The sequence below is a fragment of the Lepidochelys olivacea genome (genome assembly GCF_965140295.1).
Source record: "Lepidochelys olivacea isolate rLepOli2 genome assembly, chromosome: 2".
In the NCBI taxonomy this organism is placed as follows: domain Eukaryota; kingdom Metazoa; phylum Chordata; order Testudines; family Cheloniidae; genus Lepidochelys; species Lepidochelys olivacea.
Window position 1 is genome coordinate 163,158,717 of NC_140412.1, and position 19,516 is coordinate 163,178,232.

Sequence of the window (19,516 nt, forward strand, 5' to 3'; positions counted from 1 at the left end):
CCAAATCAACAGCAGCATGATGGGTGTTTGTCCTCAGATTCGTATGAAGAGGGTTTTTTTGTTCACTGATACTTCAATATATACTGAGGTTCTCAAGTGAAAGTATAGCATGGATACCATGAATACTATTGGCGCCCTAAGAGCGGAGATTTCCAGCTTGGGTCTCGATAACTAGTCTTTTGTTAAATCCTTCCCCTGCCATACAAGTCCAAAACACTGCAAACTAATACAAGCTGTGTCAAACATGGTCCCTTTGCTCCCAATGGTCCCTTAAAGCCAAGCTGGGACTTACAGACAAATTCTTTCATTTCTTCCACGAGACATCCTTCATAAGTCAATCATCTAAACAGGTGAAAATATTTACTCCCATCTTCTGGATATATTGTTACAATGGTTAGGTATTTTTATAAATTCATGCTGGTCTGAGAGCAGCCTAGAAGATAGCAGTGAATTGGCAGCACTGTTCCAGTATAAAAAAATTGGACACATACAGTACTATATGCATGTCTTGCCATATGCACATAAGCATTCGTCAGATTCAGAGCGACCACTTCTAGCTGAGACAGAATCATTCCCAGACAGCAAGAACATCAAGTGTCTTAATATATGGGGCACAGATCCCAAAGTACCAACTGCTGCTAGTCCACTGGAACTTTCAAGTTGGCCAGCCTTCGAGACAAAGTTTTAGATGGCCAGAAATCATAGGTCATATAACACTAAAAGCTATAGTCAAATCCCAGAGATTCATCAGGCTGGACAAGTCAAGTTGTGGACAGGACCCAGGGGTCTGACTCATCCACTCCCATTTTTAAGGGGCTGAGTAACAGAAGGCCTAAGTCAGTCACAGACAAGTCAAAGACAGAAGTCTAAGACAGACACAGTTAACTTTTGGAGTTGAGTGGCATCTCCAGCTGCAGACCTTGACCTGCATTGAGAGAAAGCATAGAGAACTTTTAAGGATGTATCAGATCCTCTATGTCAAAACCTCAACTCACTCAGGCTAAGATGGGAACTTGGCTTCATGGGAGGTGCTGAAGAAAAACTGTATGGCCAATCTTATTGGACCTTGTGTCAAAGTAGGTAACGTTGGAAGTTATGACAGCTGTGCTAGATTCTGAAGCACTTTAAGATTTGTCCTTTTTAATCTTTCATGTTAACTTGATGGACTGAATGCAAGCTTTTGGTCAGTCCAACAAAGGTTACTCTGGGACGAGAGTGCTTGCAGCAATGCTTGGATGTAGATCACACAATCACCTAACTCACGATCCACCTTAAAACATCTTTGGACAGCTGGGGCACCTCAAAGCAGTTAGACAACTCTGGACATTTTTTCCCAAAAACATTATACACTTCCGAGAGATGGGAGGAAAACATGGCTCTTTAAATGAAATTATGATACATCATTAAACTATGTAATGTAGTAATTCAGTACTACAGTGACTGATAGCTTATTTCAGAACAGAAAAATCAAGCAAGACCTTAGCTGGGTAAAGAGTTAAGCTCCTAGATCCCATGTAGCAAATGATTTTGTTTGAACAATGCAGATAAGAAAGCTCTGTTAAATTTAGGTAAGCCCCCCCCCCCCAAACAGAAGCTGTGAACAAAGCTTAGAAAAAGCAACCACTGAAGGCTACAACAGTAGAACCATCTGTTGACATAGCTGCGTTTATACCAGGGCTTCTGTTGGCATAGCTACGCCAGTCAACAGTGTGTGCTCATTTGTATTTTTAAAACACCCCAACCAAAGTAACTACACCAATATAGCTTTTCGGTGAAGACCAAGCGTAAAACAATAACTAAAAGAGCCTTTTCAATATCAGCAGTAAAAGAAGGAAGTGAGCTAGATATAGAAGGAGGACTTTCCCTCAACATACCACCTAATGTGGAAGTGGCTTAATGGTTTTAGAGTTTTGAAGCTAGGAAGTTCCTGCTAGTCATGTGCTCGAAGTGGGCATCTAATATTTACCTTTGAGAGAAAGTTTAAACCAACTAAACATTTATAACATATCAAAATTAATTTCATGAAGAACATGGATTAACTGAACAAAATATTACGCACTTCCAACTTATGCTCTTTTTCTGCAAGGACTTCTTTTTGACACCGCAGAAAGTCTGATAACATTCGAGTTAATTGTTTTCTATCATCTATTTCAGCCGCCAACCTGCCATTGTAATCCGCCAGTACCATACAAGCATCATCTACCATCTTGGAAAGCTGTTCTCCAGATTCCTTATCTAAAAGACAAGCAAAGAAAAAAAAATAGCAATACATTACAAAATCTTCTCAGGCTCTCTCATGCTAACACTTCAATTACTCCATGCCCATCTCTCACCTGTTATTCTGTCTAGTAAGGACACATCTTGGACCTCTACAGGCAATGAAGCTATCCTCTGATGAACTGCTGCATCCCCAGAGGCTGCATTTTCTAGTTCTTGTAATGCTCTAATAAGATCTGTAGTCTGAAAAAACACACGGCCTTAGAACTGGTCTAGTCATTAAATCCTGATACACAATAAAGATTCCATCGGCATGGCAGAAGCCTCTGCAAGCATAAATCTGGTATAGCCCACTTGATACCTATGAACCATGCTAACGTAAGGAAGTGCCTGAAGTAGAGTTGGAGTGCACAGCAGTCCTTCCCTATGGGAGGCCTCTTCAGCCAGCATAGTTGAGAGCAGCATTGGGGCTGTTACATCAGGGGCTGTTTTGCTCATGATAATCCAAGGATTGGGGAAGAATAAAGGTTGCATACAGCCACCTTTACTCAACGTTCTAGCTTTGAGTGTTAATTTGGCCCTTAAAATGGGACCCATTACAATGCAGAGTTGGTTCTTTATTACTCAGTGACTGAAGGATTTGGGGTTTTTACACATATATCCCAAACCTTACGAAATGATAAAAGTTTATGAACACAAGAGACTTCTACCTGTGGAGGGTCACTTGGAGAACTTTGTGCTGAACAGTTATTTTCATCAACTTTTATCTGTTCAAATGTGCGCTTCCTGGCCTTTCTGTCACCATCTAAAAGTCAAAGTAGAGACCTAAAAATCAGTTCAGGAAACAATACATTTATTTCGAGAGACTAAAATACATACACACAGAATACTTACACAAAGCTTGCCTAAGTTGTTCTAATACATCATTTTCATAAACAGACCTTTCTTCCCAAATAGAGAGCACACGGCCAAGGTGTTTCTTACAACTCTCATCAGACTCACTGTGGGGGAAACAATAAAATCACCAATAAAAATGGTAGAAGTACAACCAAGTAATAAACAATTCAGCCCTGTATAATCTTGCATCCAAGGATCTGAAGTATTTTACAAATATCAAAGAATTAAAATGCCCAACACCTCTCTGAGGTGAAGATCCTCATTTTGCAGAAAGGGTAAAGGACGTTTTGACTTGTTCAAAGCCACCTCACAATACGTCACATTGAAATAAAGGCCAAGTCTACTAGCCCACCAGCCTACTTCAACCACTGAATGCTTCATAGTGCCTTTAAACCTAGCAAAGCATGACAGATCAGTTTTACCCTTATTCTATTAATTAACATTTCATCTTTTTTACAATTAAATCTTATTACATAAAAAGATGCGAAAGATTCATCTACAGATACACGTTCTAGTTTAAGTGCTAAATAGAATCATAGACTTTAAGGTCAGAAGGGACCATTATGATCATCTAGTCTGACCTCCTGTACAATGCAGGCCACAGACTCTCACCCACCAACTCCTGTAACAAACCCCTAACTTGTCTGAGCTATTGAAGTCCTCAAATCATGGTTTAAAGACTTCAAGGTGCAGAGAATCCAGAGAAATCATATGCTAGATCTGTATCATTAAGGAATAGGGAATTATTGTAACATACAAGTTGAAAAACACATTTACCCTCAACCTAACACAAAAGAAAAACACAACCCAGTCTTCCAATGTGAAAAGATGATTATCAGGCTAATAAACTTTATTCTGATCAAGGTGCATACACAGGCATGGGAACTAGGGTGTGTGTGGGGGTGGGGGGGAGGGTGCTGCAGCAACCCTAGGTTTTATGCGGGATCCCACTTGCCGGCCCTCCTGCGCCCGGGCTCCCGGCTGCCAGCCCCAGCCTCTTACCCCTGCCAGATCCACACCCCCCGCCCAATCCCGGAGACACGGCCCTGCTCCCAGTCCCAGCTGGGGGGGGGGGGGGGAGGAGAAGGGAGGGCGGGAACAGACAGGGGTAAGCGGGGTTGGCTTTCAGTACTCGCACTATTAAAAAGTGTTCCAGCACCACTGGGTATATATACTAAAGAAGATTGACATTTATTCAAGATCAAAGGAGCTTTTAAACTAAGAGGTGCAGGGAAGAAATTGAAAAAAAAAAAATAGATTTCAGATCTAGGATAGGGTGCTTTCTTTAAATAGGGTCCATGAGCGCTGCTGAGCCAGACAGAACAAATGAAGTGTTCTGAAAGGAAAATGCCTCACACGGGCTTTTTTGTTTGCATGATAGTTAAGATGACAATAATGCTCACATTACAGTTTACTGTACCTTGAAACATGCTTAAAGGCCTCAACTATAACTGGTGCAAAGTCTTTTGTAAATTCTGGTCCTTTCCTTTTGCTGTTCTGAATGACATCGTTGGCCAGGTACAGAAATGTCAACTTCCTATTTGGTTTTGCTGATAAAAGAAAAAAAAAGAGAGATGCAACAATCCGAAGTTGTTAGTAGTGTAAAACTAATTTTGCAAGTTAACATTCAGTTGAGTTTCTTCCTACATCTCTTATGTAGAGAATGTAAACAGATATAAATGTTAGCTAAAAATACAAAGTTCCTTCACTATTTCTGTTAGCACCTCATACTATTAATACAAAATAATCAAAGCCATTTTTTATAAAAAATTTGTCTGCATAAATTTCAGCCCTCAAAACCCAGAGAAAGCAAGTCATATCAGTCCGCCATCCCCCGCTGCCATTTTCAGTACAGGCCCAGCAACAGCTAATTTGAAGTTTGAACATTCTTCACATTTTGCCAATCCACAATTTGCTCTGACCTCTTGCTGCCCCTCTCACACTACCACATTCCTTTGCTACTTCAGCACACACACTGTCCTTCCCCTCCACGCTCATACCCAGTCTCTCCTCCACAACATAACACTTACTTAGTCTCCCAAATTATTCTTCTTCCCACACGCAGAACCTTACATTTTTTAAAATACACGTTGCGCTTTTAAATTTACATTATGAATCACCAAAGCAAACATATGATCTTGTAGCTATAATCTTAGGGTAACATTTTCAAAACTGCTTCAGGGTATGTCTACACTACAATATAAGCCCAGGGTTAGTGGGACTCCAATCAGCTGACCCTGGGTTACAGAACCCAGGGCTTGAGCATTTACAATGATTGTTAACTGGACATTAAGGTTTTTCTAACCCAGGCTTGAAGCTGGGACTCTGATGTCAACGCTGCAGCACACAGACTCAAGTGAAATCAGCCATACACCAGACTCTCAAACACCCTCCTGAAATGCGGCTGGTCTAGACCCCGGACACTGGCCTCCTGTGAGAAAGCTTGACTGTCTACACGGCATGTTACAGGAAGTTTGAACAGCCCACCAACACATCCTGCCAAGCAATCATTTTGGTCCGTGCACCCCCAGCTATTGGAAACAGCAACATGGAGACGGCGCCTTTAGAAGAAGTTCTTTGCTTGCACTTTCACTCCTATGTTGGGAAACAGGCAGAGCTTCTGAGAAATGCTGGTGGATATTTTGGTGCTGTCTTCTGACCCAACAAAGGCACCTGACAGAGCTTATGATGGAGCAGGAAGTGGCGGTAGCAGAGTACCAAAGCATGGCAGACTCCAACTGGCTGACAGAGCTCATGACACTCCGTACAATCACTCATGCCCCGAGTAGACCGGCGCTTCTGGTGCAGGGCCACAAGCGCAGGCTGAGGGGACGATACTGTCATGGTGACTTAGGATGACCAGCTGTGGTCCAGCACTTTCACATGAAGAAAACTACATTTCTGGAGCTTTCTGAAGCGCTTGCCCCAACCCTCTAGTGTAAACATATGCATGAGGCCACTCATGCCAATCCAAAAGCGGGTTGCTATAAGTGTCCAGAAGCTGGCTACCCCAGACTGCTACAGGGCCATTGCCAACCAGTTTAAGACTGGGAAGTCACCTGTGGGTAAAGTCATGGTGGAGGTTTCTGAGGCAATCAGGCATGTGGTTTGAAAGATATTCATGAAGTAATTGCATTTGAGAGAATGGAACTCATGTGCCCCTAGTTTGCCCTCCTCAAGGAACATGAGCACAAACCACAAAGGGCACTACTCCATTGCTATGCAGGCCCTCATGGACCCCAGAGGTCCATTTACAAATGTGAACGTGGGCTGCACTGGGAAAGTTCATGATGTCAGGGTTGTGTGATGAGGGAGAGTCTACATTCATGGACAGGCTGGAATACTATTCCCATCAAATATCAATAGCATTACTGACCCCACCATTATTTTGGGGATCCCCACATGGCCCTTTTTGCCTTGGCCTATTAAACTCTCAGCAGGTGCAGAATGGTTGTTGAACATGCTTTTGGTAGACTAAAATCCTGTTGCACATCCAAATGGGTCTGTAGACATCTCCAAGTCATCAGTGCTGTTCGCATTACTGTGGCTTGCTGTAATCTTCACTATCTTTGTGAAGCCAGAGGTGAGTCATTTCCCTCTGAATGGACCTATGAGAGAGAAGGTCCACTGAACCAGTATACTCAGGCAGAAAGTCCCCCTACCATAGCTGGAGCTAGATGCACCCAGGCAACAGAAGTCAGGGAGGCTTTGTGCTCCCATATTATAGACTATGAATGTCCTTTTGGAGGAATGGGGACAGGGCTTATTGATTTGGGGTGGGGGGTCAGTGCTTGGGGAGGGTAGGGACTCGACTGCCATGCAATGTACTTATGAATGACTTGGCCACTTATGAAATGGTGGGGCATGATTCACAGTATAGATTCATATAATACTCCTGGGAAAATTCAGCACCACTCTGCAATCCAGAATTTGCGCAGAATGAATCTTCTGTGCAGAATTTCCTTTTTCCCTTGCAGAAATGGGCTGCAGAGCTCCTGGACCCGGCCGAGTCTAGTTCCACAGTTTGCAAATAGAAGACTGGGGTGGGGGGAGCGGAGAGAGAGAAAAGAGGAGGAGAGAGAGAACTGGAGGGTTCCCGACAGCTGCAGTTCGAAGGAGACAGTGTGCAGGAAACATCAAACAAACCCGGGACCCAGCATGAGACTGTTTCTCCCTCTGGATCCCTGGGGAGAGGGACTGGAACTAGACTGTGGTAGGGCTTTCTTTAACACTCTACTTCTGGGGGAATTTTTTATTTTTGTCTATGTTGATACATTGTTGCTAACAAGCATGTTGAATAAATTACCAAAATAACAAATTGGTGTGATTATAGAGTGTTATTTTGACAAATAAAATTTGCCAAATTTTAAAATATTGTACACAGAATTTCCCCAGGAGTAATATAAAGAAGTGACTGAAGTGAGGATTGTATAAAGGAATGGTGTTTGCATACTAATTCCTAATTGTCCCTGATCATGTGTTTACCTTTGTTATTTTAAAAACACTGTACAATATGACAGTGATAGAAAAACTCTCCTAATGACACAGAAATCTTTATTTATAAAGATGTCTTGGAAAACTACAACATCCACCCATTGCCAGGCAGGCCAGCTGACAGTGCCACACCAACACACCAGAACCAAACAGGGGAGGAAAAAAGTGCATGAACAAGACAAATAATGAAACCATGTACAAAACAGAAACCCCCTACCACTGTATGTCCCCAGACCCCTAGGTTTCCTTTCCCTTCTTGCTGCACATGAGTGGGATGGAGGCATCCACAGGAAAGTCGTCAATATAAAGGACCGAACTGGTCTAAGTTTCCTGGCCCAGCCGCTATTGGGGCCTGACTGCATATGCTACACAGTCATGAAGTTTTCCGAACTGTTTCTGGACTAAATCCCAGGATACTGACCAGGGGTCTGAGGCTGTAATGTGGGTGATGCAGCAGGAGTCGGTACTCTTTCAGCCGTTACTTACATCAGCAACTCAAACTGTTCTCTCTGCTGACCTCTGTCCTTTTTTAGCCACTGCTCCTGCTCCAGGAACAGTGAAACAAGTGCCTGCTCCTGCACTGAAACCCTGTTCTCAAGCTGTGCAGCCTGCCTCAGCCTTTCCTCTTGACTCTCGCCATGCCTTGCCTTTAGCCATAAGTCCCTCTGTTTTTGGTACTGGACCTGCTTGTGGGTCCTATCCAGAATTTCAACCATAAGTTAATCACAGAAATGCTTCCTCTCGAAACGATCCTTGACAGTATGCTGGGCCAGGCTTGTACTAGACAGTGGGCAAGCTGTGGAGATTCTGCAGTCACTAGAGGTCGAGGGGCCTGGAATAGGACAAGACACAGAGTTACTGTCTCAAACAGCTCATTGCAGGAGCACAGAAAAAATTCTGGTGGAATTCGAAGGACAAAGCATTACATTTCCAAACTGAACCTCAATATACTGTGAGAGGGATGCTTCCGACCACAGATGCTCCCTGAACACAGCCTGGTTAATCACAGAGACATTAATATTGAGACACTGGTAAGTTAAAATTCAAAGCTGTTTTTTGTTTTCTAAAAATTGCATATCTACTCAGGGGGAGGAAGGTGTGTCTGTCAGTTGCCTTGCTACAAAGACTTTTTCTATCATTTCAGGCCTTCCACATTTTGGAGGACATAGCTGTTCTTGTGGTGCCTGACCGGCAAAAGGAGAGGATATTCAAAGCTGCTGGTGGGAAACCTGCAATGTATGCAGTGAAGGTAGTCAAACCTATAATGGCTGAACACCTCTATGAGTGGAATGGCTTTGTGAGCTACCAAGGTGGGCCTAAAAAATATTCACTTCCCCAAAACGTGATTACTTATCTGGAGTTCTGGCTTCAGGAAACGTCTGCATCTATCAGCACCTAAGATGCAGTCAGAATTCATAAGGGAATCAACAGCATGCTGCATAAATTTCATGGGGCTTAGCCAGTCATGATTACATGCAAACACACAGAACTCCACAACCACCCCCCCCCCCCCCACCTCCTGGCATATTTCTGGATGCATTTTCAAACCCAGTCAAATTTGAGACAAATGATTTTGTCACCTATGTACTGCTTGGACTACCTTTACCTGAAATGGACTAGATTTGTGAATGAAACACACTTGCACCACCACCGCTGTACCATTCACTCTTTCCAGATGGCTTGTTACACCACTGGATGGTTATAGAGTGGCATACTTATAGGTATGGCAGTGTTAGGTTATTATTTTTAAGAAACAAATGCCCTAGCAAAAATCTGCCTTTCTAGTAATATAAAAACACCTTGAAAATATTTATTGTTTGTATTTCCTGGTCACCAATTTGAATTCCACATGGCGGGGGGGGAGTGGACGGAAGAAGACAGAGGAGAACGGGCGCACAACTGGTGTACCATCTGCCATTGGCAGACAGAAGCCCTGGTTAGCAGCATGTAATAAATTTTGAAGTGTTTCATAGAACCGAAATCCACCCCATTCCTACATTAAATGGAGCCAGAAACTTACCAGGCTCCAAGGCAGCTTCTGTCCAGTCTGTCCTCTGCAAGCTCTGCAGCCAGGTTGTTCCCTGGGTGGGCATCAAACAGCTCCCTTAAGTACAGCAGGATGTGCTGCTCCTGGATCAAAGCCTCCCCCCCCCCCGGGACTCATTTCAGGAACAGAATCACTTTGTGGGCCTCCTTCTGCACTGCTGCTGGTTCCCACCACTCCCCATGCTGGATTCTGGGGCCAGCAGGGCAGCATCACAGCTGACTAGTTCATCATGCACCACTGCTGGCTCTGTGCTTGTCAACCTCCTCAGAAAACAGGCACAATGTTGGCAAGATGCCAGAGGTGTGTTTCAGGTCCCTGGTTTTCTTATACCGTCTAGAGATGCTTAATCCAGTCCCCGTACTGGTCACCAGCCCGATATATTTGCATATTGGTGTCAGGTGTCATCTACACTTTGGGGAAGGAGAATCCAGTAACATTGTGACACCCCATCCCCTCAGTGATAATACTCAATTTTTGCAGTGTAAATAGAACGCTGTTTTAATCATGTTCCTTATACAAAATCCCTCATATGCCAGTCCGTACAGCGAGAACTAACAACAGCTCTCAACATCCGAAAGACACATTGTTGACATGAAATTAGATTCTTGTCTAAGGGACAACGGTATGCAAAATCTCTTACTGAAAAAGACCAGATTCGTAATCTGGGTCAGGCACAGAGATGCCGCATGGTAGGTGGAAGGTGGAATCCATAGAAAATGTTACTATTTGAAAATTATCAAATATATAAGCACAGTAACTCCAAACTTAACGTTGTAGTTATGTTCCTGAAAAATGCAACTTTAAGTCAAACAATGTTAAACTAATACAATTTTCCCATAAGATTTAATGTAAATGTGGGGGATTAGGTTCCAAGGAAATTTTTTGGGGGGCAGACAAAAGACATTATATACTGTACTATCGTAGGGAGGTGCCCTTGGCTTACCCCACACAGGCACAGCCTGCTGCAGACAATGAGGCAGGCAAGGACACTAGAAAGCACCTTGCACAGCAGCAGCTTCCCCCCTTAAGAACAGGCGCTGACTTTGCTAGGGGATGCTCCAGGTCCAACTCTTCCCACCCCCACTCCACCTCCTCCCTGGAGCACATTGCGCCCCCGCTCCTCCCCGTTGCTCCCACCACTTCCCTGCCGCCAAACAGCTGTTTGGCAGCACTTAGGACTTTCTGGGAGGGAAGGGGAGGAGAGGAGACTAAGCAGATTTAGAGTTAGTGGGGCCCTGTGCTCAGCTTCATTTTTGCTCCCCACCCCCCACTGGGGGAGCACTCTCTCTTATCTCCCTCCCATTTTTTTCCCCCTCTATTCTCCTCCTGGGGCTCAGGGCTGGGGGTGCAGGGTTTGGGAGAAGGCTCAGGGCTGGGGCAGGCAGGAGGTGCAGAGCACTTACCTGGGACAGCTCCTGTTTGGTGCAGGGGGTGTGCAGGTGGCTCCGTGCACCACTACCCCCGTGACCACAATTCTGGGAGCTCCCCCCCCAACCAGGCAGGGCCACCTGGAAGGCAGGGGCTTTAGGGGCTGCAGGGCCCTGGGCTAAGGGGGCCCCAGCCTGCAGCTCTAAAGCCCCTTTCAGAATGCAACCCTGTGAGCACAGGCTGGGGGACACAGGAGGAACAGGGGCAGCTGCGCAGCCAGCCAGCAGGAGAGAAGTAGCGCTTTGAAGAGAAAAGCCGTCTGGCAGCAGGGGAAGCGCTGGGAGGGAGGAGGCGGAGAAGAGGAACTTGTGCAATGCTCCCTTGTAAAGTCGCTGCTCTTCCACAGAATCCTATAAGCAGTGGACAGAGCAGGCAGCCAAACGACATTATAAGGAAGCATTGCACAACTTTAAACGAGCATGTTCCCTAATGGAGTAGCAACGTAACTTCGAAGAAACGTTAAACAGGAGAACATTAAGTGAGGAGTTGCTGTAAATTGCTCATGCTGGTCTCTACAGCAAGCCCTGACATACTGCCCCTTTTGACATGTCACTTGACATGGGAGCAAGCAAAAAGTGTGTTTCGAGAACAAACTATGGAGCAACCAAGTAAGATGATCTGAGACTGTATGACTAGGTAAAGCTAACATTGCCATCCTCTGAACTGAACCCTAGTACTGATAGTCACTAACAGGAAAAAGATATCAGTTTGATATCTTGTTTTGGGGAAACAAGGCATCTGGAGGCTGTAATGTGTAAACTCTGAAAAGTCACCTAGATATTGAACATAAATCTTCTTCATGCACAGGGGGCAGAACAGCCCAGATATACTATCTTGATAGCTACATAAAATAAATACTTGTAGGAACTGTTTATGTCCAGCATGGCTATAGAACCATTCAGTTTTCAAAGTAGTCAAGTTTGAGAGGATTTCTGAAACAAAAATAGCCCCTCAGAGAGCAGTGCCAACAATACTGATGGGTTGGGATCTGCTTTCTGACACTGCACTGTTCTCCTCATAGCTGAAAGTAAGAGACAATGAAAACAAACCCCATAAAGTTGGGGTCCCTATTTGAAACAAACTCAGAAACTCTAACTGAAAGAAGTGGAACACTAAAAACAAGGAGGCCATTCTGTCACAAGGGAGTCCTTCCAATGGAGAGAATTGCAAGAAATCCCAGAGACAGCAAGCCGCCTTCCTCACAGCACTCATAAGAGAAAGGAGGAAATAAAACAAAACACACCTCGAAAGAACTACCATCAACAGATGGAGGAAAAGTCTCCCCACATCTCCATCAAAAAGCTAGTGTTTTCTCCAGCTGTCAGGTAAGATTTCAACAAACCATATTCATATTCACTGTACTGAGATGAGAGACATTTACAAAGCCAGGTATTTTCCTTGTCCATTTGCTGGTAAGAAACATTTACCAATTGCCTTAGGCAACATACAGGATATTGGTGTATACATAATGATGTATGTAATGCCTTTAAAAAAAGTCTCCCCCTACAATCTAGCCCAGGGGTTCTCAACATTTTCCTTTCTGAGCCCCCCCCGCAACATACTATAAAAACTCCACAGCCTAGCTATGCTACAACTGGTCTTCTGCATATAAAAGCCAGGGCAGGCATTAGAAGGTAGCAAGCAGGGCAACTGCCTAGTGCCCCACACCACAGGGGCACTGTGAAGCTACATTCCTCAGGACCCAGGGCTTCAGACCCATGCGATGGGCTTCAGCTTTTTGCCCTGGGCCCCAGTGAGTCTAATGCTGACCCTGCTTGGCATTCCTCCCACGCAAAAAACCTGCTTGCAGCTCCCCCCTAGGGAGCCCGAGACCCCAGTTCAGAACCACTGATCTATCCAATCTACAGATGTTACAGATTTGCCTGATTTAGTTATACAAAATGCTTAAATCAAAGGATTCTTTGGCAGTTGAGGCAGAGAACCAACCAACATTTAAGGAGCACAGGGAGACGAATATTGTTAGAGATTTTTCTGTAGTTACTAAAATAATGAAACATTGATTAGAACCCAGGTCTCTTGGGTTCCAGATCAGTGCCCATCCTTGGATGATGCACATTTAAACTTCTCCACCTATGTGTGTTTCCGTATCTAGACTTCAACCTTGAGCTCTTGCTGATCTGCAATAGAACTATATCAAACTGGGCTAAATTGCTATCTGGAAGTATACACAATCCTGCCTTAGCGTTTGCTGCTAATGTATTCTGCTCCGCATAGATTCTAATTAAAGGACACGAACAAAGGACTTCAATATGCTTAACTGTTCCTGAGAACATTTTACATCTATTTCCAAAATCAACTTTGCTGGACTCAGTCTGAAAACCTTATCTACCCCTTCTAGTATCTCTCTTCGGAGAGGACCACTCATATTCAGGTTTCAAGAAAGATATGGAAGTTTGGATTTCCATTAAAAAATAAATGAATGTGATCAGGGAACTATACAGATTTTCCTCGGCACTTGGTAAAACACAGTATGTTAGATTCAAGTGTTGGTAGCGTTGTCTGCCACAATTTACGGGTTAAGATTTTATTTAATTCACACACATTTTCCTGGCTCAAGGCAAGGGCTAGAAGGTGACTATTGACATGGGGAGCCGTACAAAAATAGGTAACGACCAATATCACTGCTATACTGAGACACTGCACCAGGTGAATACAGAAGAAGGGACTGGATGTTAGGGCTGGGTCTATATTGACTCTCATTCCTAAAAGGTGCAGTTTTACCTCATGCCCACACTAATGCTCTTCTAAACTTTCAGTTGCAATGCCCTCTGGTTACCTAACTCCAGTTATTGGCACAGCTCCCAGAAGCAATGGATTCTGGAACACGTCAAAAGGCTACTGGTGCACTGTGGGAGTAGTTGACCCATCTGGACCATTTCAGTTTGAACCATTTTAATGACATTCATATTGGCACTAAACCAGTGCTAGCTGAAACAGTTCAGACGAAACTGGTAGTTAGACACACTGAAAGCAAGCTTAATCCAAAAGGTATATGGCAGGCATTCAGACAGTTTAATATCCATTACGTCAGGCGTTCTCAAACTGGGGGTTGGGATCCCTCAGAAGGTCACGTTATTACATGGGGGGGGTCACGAGCTGCCAGCCTCCCCACCAAATCCCGCTTTGCCTCCAGCATTTATAATGGTGTTAAATATATAAAAACGTGTTTTTAATTTATAAGGGGGGGGAGGGTCGCACTCAAGAGGCTTGCTATGTGAAAGGGATCACCAGTACAAAAGTTTGAGAATCACTGCATTACATGTATGCTAACAGGAACCATGTTACTCTAGTCAGTGTACGAGCAGCTACACTGCAAGCCCTTACCCAAGTTATGGTGCGCTCCCCCATGTGCGTCCTCGGGACTTTCTGGGGATACGTCCCACGGTTCTTTGTGCTGCAGTAAACTGTGCAACAGATTCTTTCCCAGTGAACTGTGGGAGAATTTGTCTGTCCTCCTTGGCACACTGGAGGAAACTGAGAGAAGACAAATGGAGGACTATCAGCACTCTAAATGATTTAGCCTGCATTCTCACAGCACAGGAGGAGGAGTACTACTGGCTCAAGTGAAACCAGAACCCAAGCCCTAAACCCCATGCCCCCTGCCATGCTAGCTGGCCTGCAAGCACAAAAACTCAGGTGAGATATGTGTATGTGTGTGTGTGTGTGGATGGAAGGGGATGGGGCGGGGGGTTGGGACAACACACAAGGAAGAACCTGGCTAACTCATTTAGCCCAGACTTTTACCTTGGTTTTAGCCCAATCCTCTCTACCATGCTTAAAAAGCCTTTTATATGGATTTGTCAGGCTTGCTTACCCAGGTGAGTAGGCTCCCTTCCTCAGCGCTGGAACTCATCTATTAGTTTATATACACCTGCCCAGTTTATAAACACCACATTACACCCAGCCTTCTGCATGTCTACACAGCTCACTTGAATAGTTAGTGTAGTAAGCACCATAATTTGAGACACACCAAAAATCACACCTCTAAAAGAGCACTGCCAAGAGTCTGGCAGAGGAGGGGATTACATGGAGGGCAAGTCAGTGTAAGAGAATAAAAAAAACGCACTACAAAAAAAAACACCAATGGCAAATCTCGAAACTTACGATCAACCTGCCACTACTATAAAGAGTTTGACTAGTTGCTGAACACCCCCTGTTGTGCCTGATGGCGTTTTAAGAGCAAATGCACTCATGGACACAGAGACTGGCAGTGCCAGAGGAGATTCCAGCAGTTGAAGGTCAAACACAGACCCCAGAGCCAGCAGGCTCTATGGGCAGATGGACTGGAGGACATCCTCAGACCTGCTCGGGGACAAGGAATGGAACAGAGAGAAACCTGCATCAGAGCCATCGCCACTTCCAGGTAAGAGGCTACTGCCATCTTTGTTATTGCTAGTGAGAAATTGCAACATAAATGATAGGATTTTGCTAGTTTATGGCCAATGCAATTATTATGAAGAATATTATGTACTGTGGGGTGACCTTTGGGCCACCTGAGTGTAGAAGCCACACCATTTCCCCAGCCACCTTTTCCCCCCTTCCTCCCCCATCACATGCAATTCAAGATGGATTCCAAACAAGGAGAAAAGTAGTAAATATGCAACTAGTGATTTATTCTAACTGAAATGTAACTGAATACTGCTAATTGATTTATGCACAACTGAGATTACAAGATGAGCGATGCCTGCAGACACTGTGATGCATGCAGCACAAGCACATATGTAGAGTTATGTACACACACACACACTGCACTCTTCTCATACTGGCACGGTATTAAAGCATTCTCCAAAACAGCCAGGATTTTATGTCCTACTGTATGATCTGTGGCTATATTAAGTGAAAGCAAGGTGGATAAAAACCAATGATTTTTTTAAATAATAAAAATTCCTAGTTATTTAAAAATTGGATTTTTTTGATAAAATGCTTTTTGAGGAAAAAAGCAATCTGAAGATATCTTTAAGCTATAATGTATCTCTTCATAGAACAGGGATTGTAAATTCTAATTCTACAGTATGAGAATATATTCATGTTTAAGAAAAGTTTTGTAAATGAGTTCCAATAGTTCATGGATTAGGGACCCAATCTTATGGGATTCCAGGGGCTTCTGTACAGATTTAGATTAATCTTTCTACCTATCCAATGGGTCTCAGTGCTCAGTCTAGAAGATACCATCAGAGAAGATACATTTTTCAGTTCTCAAACTGTGGATTTGTCTATCCAGAGATAACATGCTTGTTAACAGCAAAAATGTTTTTAAATGAATAAATAAATAAATATCTAGAGGTGAGAAACAGACCTCAACCCTACTGTCCCTCTGAAAATTTGTGTACAGAGTCAATCCCTTATCTCTCTCTAAAAGTTTCAAAAAGTTCAATGAACAGAAGTTTGCTGGGGGCAGAATAAATCTGGATAAGGAGATGTCTGGAGATAAAATGTGAGAAGGGAGGGACAGGCAGCAGAAACAAAAGTGAAACTGTTTGAGCAGCATATTCTAGAAGTCTTGAGGTCTTTCCAAATGTAGCCTTCATTGATTTGAGATCTACCATATCATTCTCTTACTAGAAGGGAAAAAATATAATGGCAGCAGGCTGTAAGAGAGACCCAGTTCGGGAATAATTACCATTCAAGAAATATATGTTTGCTGCTGATGTTTTCCTGAAAAAGCAGGAAAGCCGTGTTTTTCTTTTCCAGATTAGGAACAAAAAGGAAAATGAAGGTGAAGACGACTGAGAAGCTGCAGAAGCCAATATTTTACATTTTTCATGTTGACCTGGCTGACATAGTCTATTTAATTTTTGGGTTTTGTTTTTTTTAAATATTTCATTTAACTATTTTAGTTAAAAACAATTTTAACAAAAACAAACCTGAATTAAAAAAATTGAATGTTTAACTAAATTTAAAAATTCATGTGCTTGTTTTGTTAAAATATTATATGTTTGCTGTTGAGGAAAACAATCCAGAATATATAACGTTGTTTTAAACAATTTAAATGTCTCTCTGGTGATGTTCTCCTCCTAATACAGCATGACAAGAAAATCCTCCAAATATTAATGCTTGACCAGTTGAATTGGAAATAGTTCGCCTCCCAATGATTTCATAAATATCTGCTTCAATTACCTTTGGACCATTCATTTTCTGATATAGCTGTAAAACTAATCTGAAAAGTTTTCAAAATCAATCACTTAAAAATGTATAGTGTGTACCTTCTAAAAATGAAATCTACATCTATCTCTGAGTTGAGAAGAATATGTACTAAGGTTATAACAACCAACAAGAATGCGCTTTTATGTAGAAATCCATGATTAAATAGAATCTTCCTAACTAGTGATTTAAATCAATTTGAGCTAAATCAAATCCACCCTGAGTGGAAGTCTCTAGGTATTGGCAGCCTGATGTACAGGGGTAGTGAAAAGGCATATTCATGGTAAGCAAGTTCCTGCATCCTATTTCAGCATGCTTTTTTGTGTTCACTGAGATTTTGGTCCACCCCCAGAAAATTATGCTTCTGAACTTTTCACACAGGAAAACCTCGACAGTCCACGAGACACCTATGCAGGACAAACACTCCCCGCCCCACAGCTCACTACAGTCCTCTCTAGTCATCACTCGCTGATCAGTCATCAGACAAGGAAATACCTCTTTGACATACACAGATGGTCTTCTACCACAGGCCTGGAAAAGTTCCCTTTTCCAATCCTGAATCTCCAGCAGATTAACATCTTCTGATGACAACACTACCTGAAATACTTTTAAGACCAGCACTGGTAAAAGGTTCCTAGTTTATGGGCACCAAACCCACCCCCCATCCAGGTAAAAAGATATATTTATTTTATTTTAAAAAATTCCAAGATTTTCCATTGTATTGGTGGGCTGGTGACCTGAGCTGCAGCTGCTTATCAACAGGCAAATATGGAGAAAGGAGATAAACGTGGGTATGGAGAAGACAGAAGTATCAATTTTGTGGCCTTGCTGTGACACAACATAAAGAGATATTTTTATTTCCCTGGACAAAAAAAAAGTTCCTTTATTGCCTTTGCAAGGCTGTCCACATCTGCTGCACCAAGCAGCCTCCAATGGCTTTTGGGATGAGGGCCGTGAACTAGCAGGGGAAAAGAAAAATGTTCCAAAGATGACCATCTGCAGGATATGCAAAATGACTTTAGCCACAGGTCACACCAGCAGTGAGAATTCCAGAGGCTGCTGTAGGAGCAGGACAGGGAAATGAAGGAGCATGACTGGCAGCAGCAGAAGGAAATGTTCAAGCAGCCACTTAGCCTGATGACCAGTACCTTTGCCAGTTGACTCTCCTCCATGCTAACATACCTGGCAGCCAATGCACCACTTGACAATTCTGGAGTGGGGTTGGCAATGTGGCAATCAAACTCCTAGAATAAAAGTGAGTATGGATATATATATTCTGTTCATCCTACCTCCATGCAACTACAGGAGAAGTAGTACAAGAACACTGGTGATGTGCAATTCTATCAACAATGACATCACACTGATTTACTTTGTTTTCACTGCACATTTCACCCAACATTTGCACTCTGGTCAGTAGCAGCTGGATTGGCTGCATTCACTTTTACTAAAGTATTTGATTGAACAATCCACAGGTGAGTGTTTGGGAAATAAGAGGCAGAAAGCTTAAATCAAAAGCTTTTAATTGTCAGAACAGCAGCAAATAGATACATGTCTAAGTCTACACAGTATAACACTCCACAGCCTCACATTTTCCCACACAAAGCTGGATGTGGGCAAACAAGCCATCCCTTACTTCCCTTGCTCTCCCAGCCCCAGTGATCAAAGGTGCACTCTTAGGTTTGGGTGAACAGGCAGCCAATCTTCAACCCATTCCTGGAGAAAGCTCTCTCCATTATGCTTGCATATGTTGTGGAGTGCACAGCATGTCCCAATAACAGATGTCACTGGGCATACTACATCCAAACAGGTTTGCAAGCTGTGCCAACTTACCATCAATCGTCCAAATGTACATTCTACCACCATCCCGCAACTGCTTAGTATGCAAATTCTTCTGAGTGCACTCTTACATCAGGGTACAACTTCACATGCACCTTGTGGAGGGAAGGAGATGGTCACAGTTGATGTAAAACTGGTTAGCAACCAACCTGTAGCAGTCTGAGGTAAGAGCCTAATTCTGGATTCCCTCATCTGCATGTCCTGACACTGGAGGGTTGGGTCCACATGACAGTGTAGACCCACTCAGTACTTGTGCTCCTGATCCAGCATCAGGTCAACACAGGAGAATCTACAGCTATTACAACCTGCATCAGCTGCCTCAATTCTGCTGTGTCCACACCAAGGCCTGCTGCCACCTTCTGATGGCCACTAGCTGCTTCCAAAATGCTCTCTACCAAGTCCCATGCCCTCTATCTGCCTCCAGTTGTGAAAACA

At 43.5% G+C, this 19,516-nt stretch overlaps 1 protein-coding gene across 3 annotated transcripts in view; it reads right to left on the reverse strand.

Moving 5' to 3' along the window:
• Positions 1-19,516, reverse strand: part of RPRD1A (regulation of nuclear pre-mRNA domain containing 1A) — a 63,772-nt gene that overhangs the window by 35,708 nt on the left and 8,548 nt on the right. For 2 of the 3 annotated variants that reach the window (XM_084620050.1, XM_084620051.1), the window contains exons 2-7: positions 14,429-14,578; positions 4,535-4,664; positions 3,112-3,218; positions 2,928-3,022; positions 2,334-2,460; positions 2,060-2,235 (exon numbers count right to left, since the gene is read on the reverse strand). In XM_084620050.1, the coding sequence (XP_084476176.1) occupies positions 2,060-2,235; positions 2,334-2,460; positions 2,928-3,022; positions 3,112-3,218; positions 4,535-4,664; positions 14,429-14,578 (785 nt within the window). The remainder of the gene's footprint in view (positions 1-2,059; positions 2,236-2,333; positions 2,461-2,927; positions 3,023-3,111; positions 3,219-4,534; positions 4,665-14,428; positions 14,579-19,516) is intronic. The other variant, XM_084620052.1, reaches the window with a different exon arrangement.